At 38.2% G+C, this 15,745-nt stretch overlaps 2 protein-coding genes and 1 long non-coding RNA gene across 6 annotated transcripts in view; 2 read left to right on the top strand and 1 right to left on the bottom strand.

Annotated features, from left to right (window-relative positions):
• The first annotated feature begins 1,195 nt into the window (after window positions 1–1,195).
• Window positions 1,196–2,271, top strand: LOC114841252. Its single transcript, XR_003783069.1, has 2 exons — window positions 1,196–1,545; window positions 1,658–2,271. It is a non-coding gene; the product is annotated as an uncharacterized LOC114841252 (long non-coding RNA).
• On the bottom strand, window positions 1,196–3,011 carry LOC107038532 (pancreatic triacylglycerol lipase). Its single transcript, XM_015257688.1, has 4 exons — window positions 2,896–3,011; window positions 2,365–2,804; window positions 1,648–1,999; window positions 1,196–1,571 (listed from the first exon to the last, which is right to left on the bottom strand). The coding sequence occupies exons 1-4, from the start codon at window positions 2,930–2,932 to the stop codon at window positions 1,342–1,344; spliced, it is 1,059 nt and encodes a 352-aa protein (XP_015113174.1). The 5' UTR covers window positions 2,933–3,011; the 3' UTR covers window positions 1,196–1,341.
• Window positions 3,012–6,355: 3,344 nt separating this feature from the next.
• LOC107038582 (calcitonin gene-related peptide type 1 receptor) overlaps window positions 6,356–15,745 on the top strand; it is a 61,072-nt gene continuing 51,682 nt past the window's right edge. For 2 of the 4 annotated variants that reach the window (XM_015257762.1, XM_029126139.1), the window contains exons 1-2: window positions 6,356–6,828; window positions 12,524–12,599. In XM_015257762.1, the coding sequence (XP_015113248.1) occupies window positions 12,541–12,599 (59 nt within the window). In that variant the 5' untranslated portion in view covers window positions 6,356–6,828; window positions 12,524–12,540. Of the gene's footprint in view, window positions 6,829–10,542; window positions 10,631–12,310; window positions 12,454–12,523; window positions 12,600–15,745 lie in introns of those variants that run through there. The other 2 variants (XM_015257764.1, XM_015257763.1) reach the window with 2 other exon arrangements.

The raw sequence follows: 15,745 nt of genomic DNA, 5'->3' as shown, positions 1-15,745 counted from the left end.
TTGAAAACAGACATCATCTTTAGAGAGATTTGTCATCTTTAAAGACTTCTGCACGCCATTTCTCGACCCGCTCTTTCATTTGAGCCCAAAAAAACGCAATGTTATTTTTAAAATGTCAACCGCATCGTTCCAACGTCATCTCCAGAAGAAAATATTCCGCGTCACTCTTGGTATTACCTGAACGAGGACTAGGTCATACGGTGGATCCTGTGGTGGACTTTTAATGATCTTCTGAATCTCCGGCAGCCCCAAATATTCACAGAACGCATTCCCGTAAGTCACCGCCATCACTGCTAAAGAGTCCGAGCCGAATTCCGTAGCCGACGAAACAGTAAAATTATTGACCAAAGTCTCTCGTCTTCCTCTGAGATTGGCAATCACTTTGTAATTCGGTATTGGTTTTTTCAAGGGGAAGCAAGTGATCACGTCGACTTGATGACCCCGCCTTGTCAGCCCGTTGATGATGCCATCGAACATCAGATGATGGCTCTTCGCTTCTAACGGAAAAACACACAATATCCGGGACGCCTCGTTTCCCCCGGGAAATAGATCAACGAGGAATACAAAAATAATTGATGACAATATCCTCAACTCCATTGTTACCCGATGAAGCTTAACGCGACTGGAACTGCGACTGCTGTCGACCCACTGGTGTCTTCCCTGTTATATACCAGAGAGAAATTGTCTCATCAAACAGCCATGAATTTACAATACTTCCGGAGACCGCGAACTTTTATGAGAGGAATTCCCACAGTCGCCAGACAAGTAACCAACTGACACTGTGTCAGAGAATTGACGAACATCATCGTGCAATAATGAATTGCTAAACCGATCAATAATTCAGATTTTTCCGGTCATTATTTCACTGCTGGTGAATTGAAACAAGTTACCATGTGGTATCTTGTGAATAAATTACGCATTCTTATCTCAACACTTCTATTTATTAATGAAAAAAGGAGATAAGCAGTGCAAGAGTTCTTTCTCTAGAGAAACTAGTTTTTTTCATTGCATGCTCTGTACACTTTTTAGTTGCAGTATTTCAGTAGCGAAGTGGTAAAACGGTTCAAGTCGACTGATCTCCCAGTTGAGTTTTTGAGATATTAATATTTCCGAATCTAAGGGAGATAGCGAAATTTTTGTTATAACCGTTTCGGTAGAGCACACCGAGAGCTTCAAAAAAGTTAAATACGAAAATTTCGCTGTCTCCCTCACATTTGGAGATATTCCTCGAAAACTTAGTTCAGAGCTAAGTCGACTTGAATCGTTTTATGCAGTAATATTTTTCATCCGTGAACAAAAATTCGGGACTGTTTTTGTAAAATATGTTGACACCTCCAGAATTCAAAATATAGAATTCGAGTCTCCTTTCCCATACGGCGACTCGGCATTAGTCTCCAGGAAGAAAGAGCCCCGCGTCTCACTGCTCACCTTATCCCCCATGACAGCCGTAGAATTATCACACTTTCCAGCTCTATATTCCGCCCAACTGTCGCACTTGATTGCGACGAATGCGCGTGGAGAGACTATCGACTCCGCCATGAACTGGTAAGATCTCCCGTGACTGCAGTATTCTGCCGGGTAAAATCCAGATGAAAGCAACGCCCCAACAAACAAAGCAAAACTATTCATCTCAAGTTTTTTAATTACGTGTAACTAGGGGCGAGCACCCGGGCTGTCGAAAGGTCCCGCCGTTGGGGTAAAAATCTGCATGTCCAACGGTTTTAATGAATCCCAAGGTGCCTGCGCAAGTGTGGATAACGTCGACAAATATCGCGTCCGACGGATCCAATCGGCTCTTTTGATCTTTATAAACAGGGGCTTCGAACGCTGGCCGAGCTGGATCCATTCCCGTTATTCTGCCTACGTTGCCGGATAAACTCGAGCCGGCGAAACCGGCTATGTGCGCCCCCAGACTGTGGCCCAGTATGTGAACATTAGCTAATGAAATATTGGTTTCGGCGTTCAGAAAATGGAGAAATTCACCGACGTATGCGCCTATCTGCAAGATTAATTCGCCTATTGGATGAATTCCAATTTTTTTTCGCTGCTGGAGAATCGGGGGTGCGCTTTGCGGGCATATGAATTTGCTAGTGGTTTATGCGCATTATTTATGATCACTATAGTTAATTAATGGATGCACATATGTATTCATTAATTCATTAAGAAAGAGTTAATATTCGCCCTCATTATGTTTTTATCTGAGAGAAAATTTGAATATTTTTTTATTCAATGTATGTTTTTTATTTAAATAACAGAAATATTGACAATTAATGATTTTCTTGGGAATAATTTAAATAATAATGAGTGATTTCAATGAAAATTGAGATTAGAAAACGTTAGGTCGAGCTCCCCATTGGCTTTTACCTGTTCCGTTAATTTAGCAGCAACATGATACTCCTTGATAGAAATTGGAAACCAATTAACAATAACGACATTGCAGTCCTCCTCGCTCAAATAATTACTCCGAATAATTTTCAACCACTTGGTGGTTCCCTTGTCCGTCCACCCATGGATAACAACCTTCAGTCCTCTGTCCGGCATGAACTGCGAGTCCTTGAGGGCCATCGAATCTCCGACTTTCAGCGCAGAGCCCTTTCCCGGATTGGATCTCGTGAAGAGATGAAAGGTCACGTCCCTCTCCGGGGTCAATACTGGTTCGAGAACGGGTGCCAATACCGCCCTTTCCTCTTTAATTGTAGGGAGAATGAGAGATTCGATGAACTTTTCCTCGAGAATCATGTCCTGGATATTTTCCACTGACGGAAGATCTAAATTCGCTGCGTTTAGGGCGTTTAATAAAAATGCTAATAGAAAATAAAAATAAAAATGAAAATAAAAATAAAAATTGTTTTGTTAGCGCAAAATTATTCGATGTGAGAACGTGTTTGCCTTTACCTAGCTCCAGTGAACACAAAATTATCTTCAGTCCCATTTTATCTCCTTTATTTTCACGTCAAGACTTAATAGAAGACTGAAGTAAAAATTTTATTCTGTCTCCGCATTGTCCGGAGTTTTTTGTGCGCATGAAATGATTGATCGATTTTAAACGAGCCCAGAATTGTCTTCATTATCCATAATGACTCGGGTCTGAGACGTAGTGATTGTCATGCAATACTTTTGCATAACATATTCTAAAATTATCCAGTAATGATCCAATTTTCCGTGTCACAACGCGAGTCAAGCATTCCCTTTCGAATTTATCGGGGTATTCCCTGAATCGCCGCACCGTCGGCCGATAAATTCCGCGATTTCTCCGTCGATATTTTATCATTCGAGACGAATAATTGATTTTAACATCGGAATTACTCTTATCTTCAGTCCATAACGCAGAGAGATTCCTTCCTTCAGCCCCGAGAAATTCGAATGAAGAAAAGTTCGAGTGTAAACGAAAAATCCACGATTTTAATTTCAAAAAGTGCAACGAAATTGATGGATTTTATCACCCAATTGCCATCGACTCTCGGGGATTGTCTCCCACGGAATGAATCCCCTGGAAGTCTGAAAAAAAATGTCGACGCAAATATTTTACGAGCAAACATCGACTGCTTACGCTCGACCATTCGATCAAATATTTACAACCACGAGTCGAATTATTTTTCTCTCCCCCCGGCAATTTTTATCATTGGGACTTTCAATGGAGGAAACTGTATGCGGAATAGATGGGGTTCGCAGCGGTTTGAGATTAAAAAATAGGAGGAATAATTTATGATATCGCGGTGTAACTTTTATCGCACCCACCCACTCGCCTTTTGTATCGGATCGGACGGATGTAGAGGCAGTTTTCCTTTTATGCATTATGTTCAATCAACATCTACGCTTTTCTCTTCCTCATTTTTATGATATTGCATTGTTTCTGTGGGGAGTAATCATTTTTTTTCAAGCGGGGGTCGAGATAATGAGATTAATCCCAGGGCGATTTGCTCGTTTCGCAATTGCTTCGGTTTACTTTTTATCGAACATGACGATTTTACTTGTTCATATTGATTTTGATTCGTTATTCGAGGTCGTGTGGTTCGGCTGAAAGAATCGAGAATAGATTTTAAATTTAAAAGTAATTTAATAACCTATTAATTCAATAATATTCAATAATTTAATTTATTATTTTAAGAATTAGCTGTGTAGTCGAATTTCAAAAAACAAATTCGTAACTGCACACATTTTTTCAAAAATTAGTGCGAGAAAATTAATTTTTTCGCACTAATTATTTGTTTTTGGACAAATGTAATCGATCTTCAATGCACGAGACAGCAATGAATTTTGGGATTTTTTTTTTCAAATTTTTCCTGCAATGTTTCAACAACTAGTTGACAAAATTCCTTGAAATTTCCGGGTAATCACAAAGTGATAAAAATTCTTTCCAACAATTGCGGACTTCGATTCCACTTTTTTCCAGAAATTATAAGAAGTAATACCCCAGCCCCAGGAATTATTGCATTTCCCTCGCCCCTGAAGCCGCCAATTTTCCCGGCACGCTTCAATACTCAAGACCATTATCCCAATGATAAAAAAATAGACATTGCCCCTTATCGCGCCATCGTATTCACCCGCAGACTCAATTCTCTCCCCCCCCCCCGACATTACCTCAAAGAAAAAATAGAACCTTGAGAAAGTGATAAGGGCACCGAGTGTTCTTCACAATGTAAAAATACTGTTACGAAGGTCACTATTACTGACATTACACCATGAATTCAATGATACGTGACTCGTGCTCCGAGTGCCCGACAGGAGCTGAACCGTGAATGAATTCTCAAAGCTCAAATTTCAAATGAAAGGAAAAATTTTATTTTCTCACAAAGCAATAAGGATTCTCCTTATTTTTTCCTATCAAAGAGAACAAACACTATTCTTTGAGATACGTGAGCTAGACTTATTGGCTCTAATGTTGACACGATGAAAAACGCTGAAACTACCTCTTTAAAGATTGAATCAAGTATCAGAGCAGTGGAAGTTTCTCGAACGTGTGGAAATGTCAAATACTTTCCCCGGTATTGAAGAGGTATGGACAATGGGGAATAAAAACCCCCGAGACACCCGAAGAAAGGCGACACCTTTGTATGAAATGGGGATTTTTTTTCATTTTCGAGGCTTTTTTAATCTGCAAAATGAGAATTGACGCACGGAGAGAATTCAATAAAAATCACCAGAAAAAAGACGTAAAAATTACGTTTCGAAACGTAATCCGCGAGCGAAGTAAAATTCAATAAAAAGTTCTACGATTTGTTCCGTAAAAATTAACCAGCCGTCTGTTGACTCACCGCTGTGGGGACAACAAGTCGTTTCGTGATTTTCCCCCAACGATCGAGAAATTTTGCGGAACGGAACGTAGAAGTAACTCACCAGCACAATAAGTCGGCAAGTTTCTGTGAGATTTTACTTCTTCGGGAGAAATTACGTGACGATTTCGTACTTTGTGCGGTGATAAACCTGAAAATTCACTGAACGTTTCAGATTTCTTCTCTTCCATTCCTATACAAATTGCCGAGAAGTGATTCCCCCCTGTGGATTACGTGAATTGTTGCGTAATTTTGACTGAATATTTCTCTCCGTGCGGTTTTCCCTCTGTCTCTCTCTTATATTTTATTTAGAAGCGCTATCACTTGCATTACCTCGTTTGAATGTCGTTCTGCATTTTTCACATAACGATAAAGTCTATAGTTCAGTGAAGTCCAAGTATTTTTGTTCATTTCAAAATAGCGAATTCGATAGAAAATGCCCTTAGATTTTTATTGAAAATCATCAATGGAATTTCATCTTTCTATACTTCTTCTATTGAGAAATATTCTTCAAGAATTCCTTGACATGAATTTCCCAAGTGATTTTCATTCTCTTTCCACTCTATTTTCCTTCTCTTTTCATAAAAAACATCAAACAAAAGTGCTCAAAAATTCAAACCGAGGAATCAGCACAGAAAATATCTAAAAAAAAACAATATTGAATAAAAAATATAAATAATAAACTGAAATAATTAAATTAAATACAAACAAAATTATAATAATGTAAATAACTCATAAAATTCATTTGTAATAATTATGTTATATTTTGGTTTTCCCTGGAAAACAACAAATTGTTTCTTCAGTGAAATTATTTATTACGTCCGCAATTCGTAAATGGCAATAAAATAATGATCAATGCCCCATCGACCGCAGAACGCGTTAAAATTAAATCCGATTAATCCCTTTCCCTCAAGTGAAATAGCAATTGACTCGTAAGTAAAAGTTTATCGTATGCAAAAGGCTGCAAGACGTAGCTTCATTGTAACCGTCCACATGTGTGCGGGTGACGCTTGCGCTATTCACGACGAGTCGAGTCGGCGCAAGCAAAACTCAACAGCTAACCATGCTTCGCGCGACTTGTCGGAGGTGTGCCGCGCGTCTCAGCGCGTCCCTTCGGGTCTAGAGTCTCCCGCCACTACATCGCGATCATTAGAATATCTCGGCGTCAATTATAACGGCCCGATAAATATTCAAATCATCCCCAGTGCGCTGTTGTTAACTTTCAATTCGAAAATTCCCTCAATTTTCCTTTTACTTTAGTTCAACTCTTTTGATATTTTCCACTTTTCATTTTTAATTTATCTTAGTAATTTCGTTGATGCATTTTTTTTATTTCGAGGGGAAATGTAACAGTGAGTGGTTCTCATAAAAATTCAGGGATGACGGGTGAAGTAAGCGCTACATTTTCCCTCCGTTCGTGCACGAAGACTCAAAAAGATTAAGTGCAGGGACGTTTTTTTCATGACAAGTGAGAGAACGACGTAATTTAGCGGGAATGAATCTAGGATGAGGAGAAAATCCTGTTTCTCCATGTGACAATTTACCCGAGAATTCGGTGAGTAGAACGCTGATTGGATTTTTACAGCCGCGGTCAGTGCGAGAAAATGAAAATTGGAGGCGAGCGATTGAGTGGAAAAGTTTAATGATTCGATTAATAATTCAATGAAATTTCCGGTTTCCGGAGTTTCCGACGGTAGGAGATGGGTAAAAATACAACGGGCTTCTTGTCCTCGGGAGAAAGATGGGGCTTATTTTAGAATGACACACCGCGTCCCTCGAACTAATGATGGACGAATGACTGTTGGTCAATTGAAAAATGACAACCAACTCCCAACACATCCGGTTGTGATAAATCACACGGAGTGTGGAGAATTGACAGGGGGCCGGCCCTCATTTGTACAGTGAAATGTTTAGTGAGGTCATTATGAATTCGCTGGGGAGAGAGCAGTGAGCGGTAAAAAGTAGCGAGAAGGAAAAGAGTTTCGTTCAAAGGAGGGAAACAAATTGAGGTGAATGTTGCATGTAGATGAAGACATGTTCCGGGGGATCGATTGATCTGTCGACGAGCAGAGAGAATATATTTACCTGAATTTCCCTCATTTCACTTTATTTTTATGAAATAGTTGAGGAGAACCCAGTTTGCATTGAATTTGTCTAGGAAATTTTGAATTTTCAATCACGAAACTCCCGCTAACTCACTTTCAATTATTTATTTATACACAACCAATGTTCGAAAAATAATTATTCTCTGCAAAAGGTCATTTTAATGACGCTGAATATTCGGAATTTTTTTTTCAAATTTTTCTCACGCAAATGAAAATTGAATTAAAATTTAATTTAAATTAATTGAAATTGCATTCAAGTTAACTGACAAATTTGATGATTGAAAATGGTCGAATCTGTAGTGTGGTCTGTCCAAACTGTAAAAGATGCTCGGATATTCTTAAGGAGAAAAAATCATGCAGATTAAGATCTCACGGGAATTTCGCAATTTATTTTAATTTTGTCCATTAATGGACAATTCAACAGTATTTTTCCAAATTTCATGAAACAATTCCACCGTAATTTCCAGTTTCCACTGATTTTATCCCGAAATATTGAATTTTCAACGGCGAAATCCTCGAAATTTCAGCGAAATTACGTGATAATAAATTTTCTAGACGATTACCTGAAATTCTAGAAAAAAAAATTGACCAAAGTATTAACGAGTGAGTGATGCGCGGTAATTCACACTCCCACTCCTCGAACACGCAGCGGCTTGTCTCCTTCAACAATTGATGATGATATTAATGAATAAATTAAGGCGAGACACTTACCTCCCTTTCGTCGGTTCATCGACACTCTTGGTGACCCCGGGATCGATTTCCAGGTGGACTGGTGTATGTGTACCATCGATCCCCCAGTGTTTCGTCTTATAAGCTAAACTCAATGTAATTTTTGCACTGTCTATCTTGGGAAACTCACCCAGCCCGTTGGCTGCCAGTGGATCTCTTGTTTAGCCTGGGGCTTGGCTCTTGTTGATTCTCCAAAGAGAGCGGTCTACAGGGGAATGTAGACCGAAAGTTTTCCATGTTTATGGGAGAAAGATTTTAATACTTCAGTTGAATTGTTAGAGAGTTCACGGGGGATTTACAAACTTTATGAACTTTTGAAGATTTCGAAAGATTTGTAGGGGAGGATGGGGCAAAACGGCCCCCCCTCAATCGTCAATATTTTCCGATTCAATCATCCGATTGGGACGAGTTAGAGCTCGTTTTGAAGAATGAAAAATTATCTTCAAAATGAAGTTGAAACTGGGAATTTTCACAATGTCATTCACAAGTTATTGACAATTGAAGGGGGGCCGTTTTGCCCCGCCCTCCCCTAATTGTTAAAATATTTTATTTCACAAGATTTCAGAGTTAAAAAACGGACGAATGTCCATGCAATTTTACGAAAATACTGAAATTTCCTGAATATTCAAAATTTTTCCGGCATTTTTGACGCCAATTTGATAAAATTCCCCTGTTTACTCCATAATCACCTAATTACCTCAACTCCACCCCCCGATCACGCACTCCCCTCCGTCCCCAACTAATTTCATACCAAAAACTGCCCGATGGCATCTGTTATTGTCTGCCACCTGCGACACCGCCACATTCTCCCCACAGTATGTAGCCCCAGCCCTCCGCTCACAATCTGAAACTCCAGGATTTCTTCTCCCCAACTTTCAAGTGATTTTCTTCTCCCCACGTAATCCTCTCGAAAAATCCTCCAATTTCCCATTGCCCCGATTAATTTCCGCAAATAATTTAGACTGTTGACAGTTATTGGCTGAAATTCTTTGATTCTTGCATTTTCATCATGTTAAAATTCCGTTGAAATTTTACGGAATTTCGTCATTGGAAATTCACTGTTTCATGGAAAAATCAATGGGAACAGTATTTTTTTATGTATTCGATAAACTTGAGTTTTATAATTAATTGGAATAGGGAAATTGTTTTAGTATTTTTTTACTGGAGAGAAATAAATTAAAATTGTTTCTACTGAGTGAATTAATTTTAATCATCAAATAATTCAGGGTAAAAATCATGGCGAGGGAGTAATTTCAATAATTCGAAGAAAAATCATAGAAATGAGGAAAATTCCAATAAATATATTTAATTAACCGAAGAACTCTCGACTTCCCGTTGCTAAGAAGAAGAGAACTTCATTATTTTTTTAAAACTAAATCAAATATAATGCTGTTTTCCTGAAAATTACTGCCACAATGTCAACGAAATTTCAATTTTCTTCCGATAGTGAAGAGTTATAAATGAATAACATAATACGACGCAATTTCGCGCAAAGTTTTAAAAATAAAAGAAGGAGCATCTCCGAGAGAGGCTGAGCCGGGTGTAGTAACATATCTGCAGCGGCTGATCCCTCCGGGGAATTTCCACTGCCACTCCTCCGGCGAGACTGAATAAGGGTTATGCCGGAGACTTAGCATATTTATATTTTCCTACAATACCGGAAGCCACCGGGTACATCTACTTAGTGGAAACCCCGTCGTCTCATTGTGATGCATTTTTATACGCTCAGCGTAATTGCATTTCAATCACATTTAATCAGCGAGATGACACAGCTGTTTATGAATGGGCAGACAGATTAGAGAGATTTAATTACCGCTTTCAAATGTGAATAGAGCGGGGTGGAAATATATTCCCGGTGATTATATCTAAATTATATGCAATATATCGGGTATATTTTTGGAAGAGAAGGAATATCTAATAGACAAAAGATCTTTCTGCGGATATTGTCAGAAAAAAATTGAAGTTTCAGAGCCAATTGACTATAGTAATTAGGATATTGACATTGGATTAAATTTAGGGGGTAAAATAATCAAATTTCAGATTTCAATGGAATTGAAAAAAAATTATAAATTTCTCTCTTGAATTTTCCATCAAAAATTGAATAGTCAAAATTCCCGAATTTATTTACCTGAAGTTGAACGATTGGTATTAATATCCGTAATTGAACTGGAATTCAGTTTCCACTGACTTTTCCAGAAAATTCTAAATTTCCAGTGGCGAAATATCTTGAAACTTCAGTGCAACTGCCACTCGATAAGAATTTCAAAAAAGTGTCGGGGAAATATCAGCCAAAAATTTTTTACAGTTGCAACTGTGGAAAAATAACGCGCTCTCAGAATTCGACAATGTTAGCGATTGGAACTGATTTTCTGGCAGACCTCCAAAACTCATAAGCGAACCATTCTATTTCCATGAATTTTTCGTCGAAAGTGAGGAGATAGTCGAGTGTGCAGAACTGGGTTGAAACGAGTCAGTGATTTTTTTTTTCGGGGGAATAACGGAAGTCGTTGGAGATAATACACTGTGAGTATTGGCAAACAGTTGAATGCAAATTCCTTGCGATGAAATTGAAGGAAAATGCGGCAATTTTGGGGTCAGGAACTCGATGACGTCGGGTTGAAGGCAAATAGAGGATCAATCACAGCGAATTTATTTGCGCATTGATATTAGGGAGGATTTTTTACCGTGGAATGAGATGAAAAGGGATTGCTGAGTATTCCGGGGCTCGGACGTTTGAGGAACATGTTTGGAATGAAAATGCCGGGGATGAGGGTGATATTGCAACATCGCAGTTCGTGGTAAACTCCTGACTTCGGAGTCGGAGATATTTATAGGTATTTTACCGTTCTTCGGACGTTTCTAGTGGGTAAAGGTCATCAGGATAAATTTTATATTCACTGTTAACAATTTTTTCCCGTCGGTATGCCTCTGATATTTTCATTACACTATGATTTCGCTGAAATTTCAAGAAAATTTCCTCGTTAAATAGAATTTAATGTGACTCTCCTGGGAATTAGTAGTCAATTGTCCATGAAATTTCAATTTTTTTCCAGCATTATTCATGATTTCTTGTGTTGTCATGAAAATAATATTTCAGAGTCGAAATTAAAAAGAAAAACTTTCGAAAGTCGACGAAATCTCAGTTTTCTTAATCGAATAACCGTCGAAAAACCGTAAAAATTCTGAATTGGAGATATTTATAAGTATTTCACTGTTTTTCGGCCATTTTTATTGGGTAAAGGTCATCAGGATAAATTTTATATTCACTGTTAACAATTTTTTCCCGTCAGTATACCTCTGATATTTTTATTACACTATAATTTTGCTGAAATTTCAAGAAAATTTCCTCGTTAAATAGAATTTAATGTGACTCTCCTGGGAATTAGTAGTCAATTGTCCATGAAATGTCAATTTTTTTCCAGGATTGTTCATGATTTCTTGTGTTGTCATCAAAATAATATCCCAGGGTCGAAATTAAAGGAAAAACTTTCAAAAGTCGACGAAATCCTTTACGTCATCTTCATTTTCGTCACTTTCATCTTTACTTACGTCGAAATACATTATAATTCCCCTGAAATTTCGCGAAAATTTCCTCATTAAATTCTTCCAATATAGTCCAAAATGATATTCCCCAGTCAAAATTGAAAGAAAAACCCTTCCAAAATCGCCTAATCTCAAACTTCCCGACGAAATAACCTTCGAAAAACCTTAAACCCGTATTTTTTAGAGAAGAGAATTCCCCCGAGGGATCGCGAAACCCACAAAAAACCCATAAACCCTGATTACCTCTGAATGTTTAAGCCCCGCAGTACGATCCCCCATAAAAACGTTCTGTTTACCCCCGACTAAAAACAATCTCCGCAAATTGACGGTGATACGTCGATAACACCAACACTATGGGTCAAGACACGTGCAGTTGCATGCGCCAGCGTTTTTGTATAGCCACCCACATGCGTCCAAATCTGTACCAGTGGAGATCAATCTCCACTGGATCGTCTCCCTGGATCGTCTCTCTCAGCCTCCATCGCTCGCCCGCATGTGTACGAGCAACAATTGAATGTTTATAAAATGCCCAGCGTCCTTTGTCTCAGGTACACGACAGTCGAGTTGCATAGTTCCACAGTCCACTTACGAGCATTCAAACTCCACTACAGCGGCAAACTCCGTGTTCCGCACAGTGTGATGTCGAGGCTCGAGACCGGCGGACACCACCACCCATAAACCCTTAACGTGAATGAATAGATTAGTATTGGAAAGTTGTGGCTTGTGGTTGATTTCGCTGTCCTCTTGTTGCACCAACACGTGTCGCTGAAATTCTGAAATAGTTCGCCCATTGTTAGCAATAGGTGCGTCAGCAACAGTTGTTTCTCAGCCGGGAATTAACGAATTAATTGTTGTTTGTTGCTTGTGTTGCAGATTATTTCCGGGATTTTATGGTTGAGAACGTCAGGGGAAACGCCATTTCCGGAGGATCATGGAGCTCCAGACAGAGGTGAGTTGGCATGAGGGAAATTCATTTGTTTGCGGAACATTCGTCGAGATGTGGGGGAGTAATGCGTCAGGAGAAATTTATAATTCACTGGGATTCGTGAACTGGGGGGTTTTGGATTAAATTTTCTAGAATTTCACGGAGTTTCGGCAATGAGAAGTCACATTTTTAGGGAAAGTGTTAATTTCAGAACAATTATTCAATCAAAATTGATAACATTTTTTTTATTTTTATTTGAAGGAATTCTCGAGTTCCTAACTCAATTATGAAGGGAATTCATTTATTTGGTGGACACTTGTCGAGACGTGGTGAAGCAATTTATCACAAAAAATGTATAATTCACTGTATTTCGTGAACTGTTGGAAATTTTGGGCTGAAATTTTCAATATTTTTCTTAAAAATCTATATCAAGCGACAATTCTAGAATTTCGAGGATTTCCATCACAAAAAATTCACGATTTTATGAGAAAATTAGTGGAAACTAAATTTTCGTTCAATTATTCCACAAAAATTGATAGAAATCCAAAAAATTGAAATGAATTCAGGAATTTGCGACTTCTAATTACTAAAAATTTAGGAATTCCATTGAATGTCCCATCAAATTTACCATTTCATAATGCTATCTCTCCCAAACAATCCCCGAAATTTAATTTCTTTAAATATTAACAACGAAAGAAACATTTTCTCACAGAAAATAATTCTTCAAAAAACACATGTTCAAATGCATAATTTTCCTTCTCGTCCATTAGCTCGAAACCCATTTCATCTGAGATAGTTTGAAATAGCGAATGCAGTATTCAGAGTTGAGACAGAGCACCCAACATAGGGAATTAACCAGAGTCACAGCCGGATATACCTGGATATTTGATGTGCACTTCTACGTAGAAACGCAGGAGATATTTCCGCGTCATGCATCATTCAAATTCCAAAGTCTGTTTATCCCGTCCTCGAGGACTGCTGCCGAGCAAATGTCGAATAAAATTTACCATTTGTTAAAAATTGGCTCCAATGCCGATTTTCATACGTAATTTTCGTAATTAGAGTTCCCCCAGATGAAAATTAAATGAATGAAAAACAAATGAAAAACAAATTTGTCTTTGCAACACTCAATTTACCCGGAATCAAGCGAGAAAAAATGAGACTAGCATTCCGTCGAAACCCCAATTTGCCTCTAATGGGGAAAATTCATCTGGCGTTTCGTGCCTCTCGACGATCCTTACGGACTCAACGAATGACCGATGAATCTTCCGTTAGATTGTTGCGTATACGATTTCACCCAAGATACTGTGCACTCGTCCTCCCTCTCAGATCCATTATCGTCGGCGGATTGAAATAGCGGTGAGAATTTTCCTCTAAACCCCTCAGGAAGACTGAAAGCGTCATCTACCTGCTGATTGTGCCTTCCCGTGCTTTCTGAGAGTATCATTCCCAGGGGAATCGCTGTCTTTGCGAAAATGTTGACAAACTATTTTGATTAAAAGTTTAAGAAAGTCTCTGGTGGAATTCCATCGATTTATTCAGTATTTGGAATTGAACAGTCCCTACTATTTCAATCACGAATTTTACATTTTTATAATTCATAATTTTTTCAAGAATTCTCTGTTTTTCTAAAACAAAAAATGTTAAATAGGAAATATTCTATAATGAATAATTCTATTGAAATATTTTCTGTAGAAATTCCTCGGCTCATATTTTCCTAGGATTTTTACTTGATTTTTTAAATGAAACAGCAGCAAAATGAAATCGAAAAGCTGAGATTCACCTCGAGGAATTCCTACAGAAAATGTCTCAATAGAAAAAGTTGAATAGAAAGTGGCGAGACATATCGCTCGTGTTTGAAAATTTTTACTTATTCAAATTTCTTGAAAAAAAAATTCAATACACCAGTTGTGCATTGACTATCCACCTCGTCGATATTCCCCGAATCCAATAGTCAAAAACTCACCAGTACCGTATCATAAATTTGCACATGCCGCGACATCATCCATTCCCACGTGTGACTCCGACACTTCCACTGGATATTCTCCATGTTTTCCACCGGCATTTGCCACTCCATGCGGATGAAAAATAGCGTACCACTGGAGCCGCACGTAACGTATAAATATTCATCGCCCCAACATTAATATTAGCATTTCGATTCATAGTCGTGAGCTTCTGTGAGGCATGCTAATTGAGATCGCGCCCCCGAAATCGTATACTTCGCAAACTGCTGTTCATAAATAATTTTTTTCCCCTCTGACGTTCAACAATTTTTTTTGCTACGTCGGTTATGAGGTGCACTGGCAGTAATTAATTACCGATAGGTGTAAACACTCGTGAGGTGTTTTGAATTTGTTTGAAAATTCACGGAATTCCGGAATTCAAGGGTAGAACACTTAAAAATTTTTTAAAAATTCAGCAATAGTTCCACTTGAATTGTTAAATTATTTGATAATTTTCATCATCATGTAGATCTGAAAATTGAAATTCTATTTAATACTCTGGAATTCAACTGATTTTTCAATAATGAAAAAAAAAATTCGCGTAAATTATTAATTGTTGAAAATTTTCAGATTCTTTACTTGAAATTTCGCGAGTAATTTTCTAACAATGGAATGTTGAATATTCATGCTCATGCAATACCAAAATGCAAAGTAAATAGAGGAATAAATTTTGCGACACAATGATTGTGGGTCGTGCGTAGGAAACCTCCGGATCTTTTACGACTTTGATACAGAAAAGTTTTGTCGGATGAAAGTGGTAGCATACGAAGTGGGTACTATTTTTCATTCCCACTGTGTGACGTGGATATTGGGATTTATGGTGCTCACAAGAAGTCCGTATGGTGTCTCTTCGGGGCTTACATTTATTCTTCGAGGATTTTGAGATCGTAAGGTGACTAGACAGCTTCAAGTTTAATACGTCTTCATGAAGTTTATGGGATTGTCGATAAAAGTTGTGGTATTTTCGACCAAAAACAATTCGTTTGATTTATTCCGCGCCGAAATATTTGAATAGTAAGCAAACATGAACGTAAATATGAACATGAAGTCAACAAGAATAAAGCCACTGACGCATTTTAGAAAAATCTTGCGAATTCGATAGGAAATTCCATTGGATTTCCATTGAAATTCCTCGACATGAATTTCCTAATTTCTTTCCACTCTATT

Source organism: Diachasma alloeum, unplaced genomic scaffold, assembly GCF_001412515.2.
Source record: "Diachasma alloeum isolate Michigan unplaced genomic scaffold, Dall2.0 Dall_scaffold_00285, whole genome shotgun sequence".
NCBI lineage: Eukaryota > Metazoa > Arthropoda > Insecta > Hymenoptera > Braconidae > Diachasma > Diachasma alloeum.
Note: the sequence above shows the minus strand (reverse complement) of the source record. Positions and strands in the feature narration are given on the sequence as shown.

What these genes read in the sequence shown, in the direction of transcription:
- LOC107038532 (XM_015257688.1), bottom strand. Translation starts at nt 2,932, where the DNA reads ATGGGACTGAAGATAATTTTGTGTTCACTGGAGCTAG. An exon ending in CTGCTAAATTAACGGAACAG is followed by an intron (nt 2,000 to 2,364) that starts GTAAAAGCCAAT and finishes TTAATCTTGCAG; the next exon opens with ATAGGCGCATACGTCGGTGA. An exon ending in GTGCTCGCCCCTAGTTACAC is followed by an intron (nt 1,572 to 1,647) that starts GTAATTAAAAAA and finishes TTTACCCGGCAG; the next exon opens with AATACTGCAGTCACGGGAGA.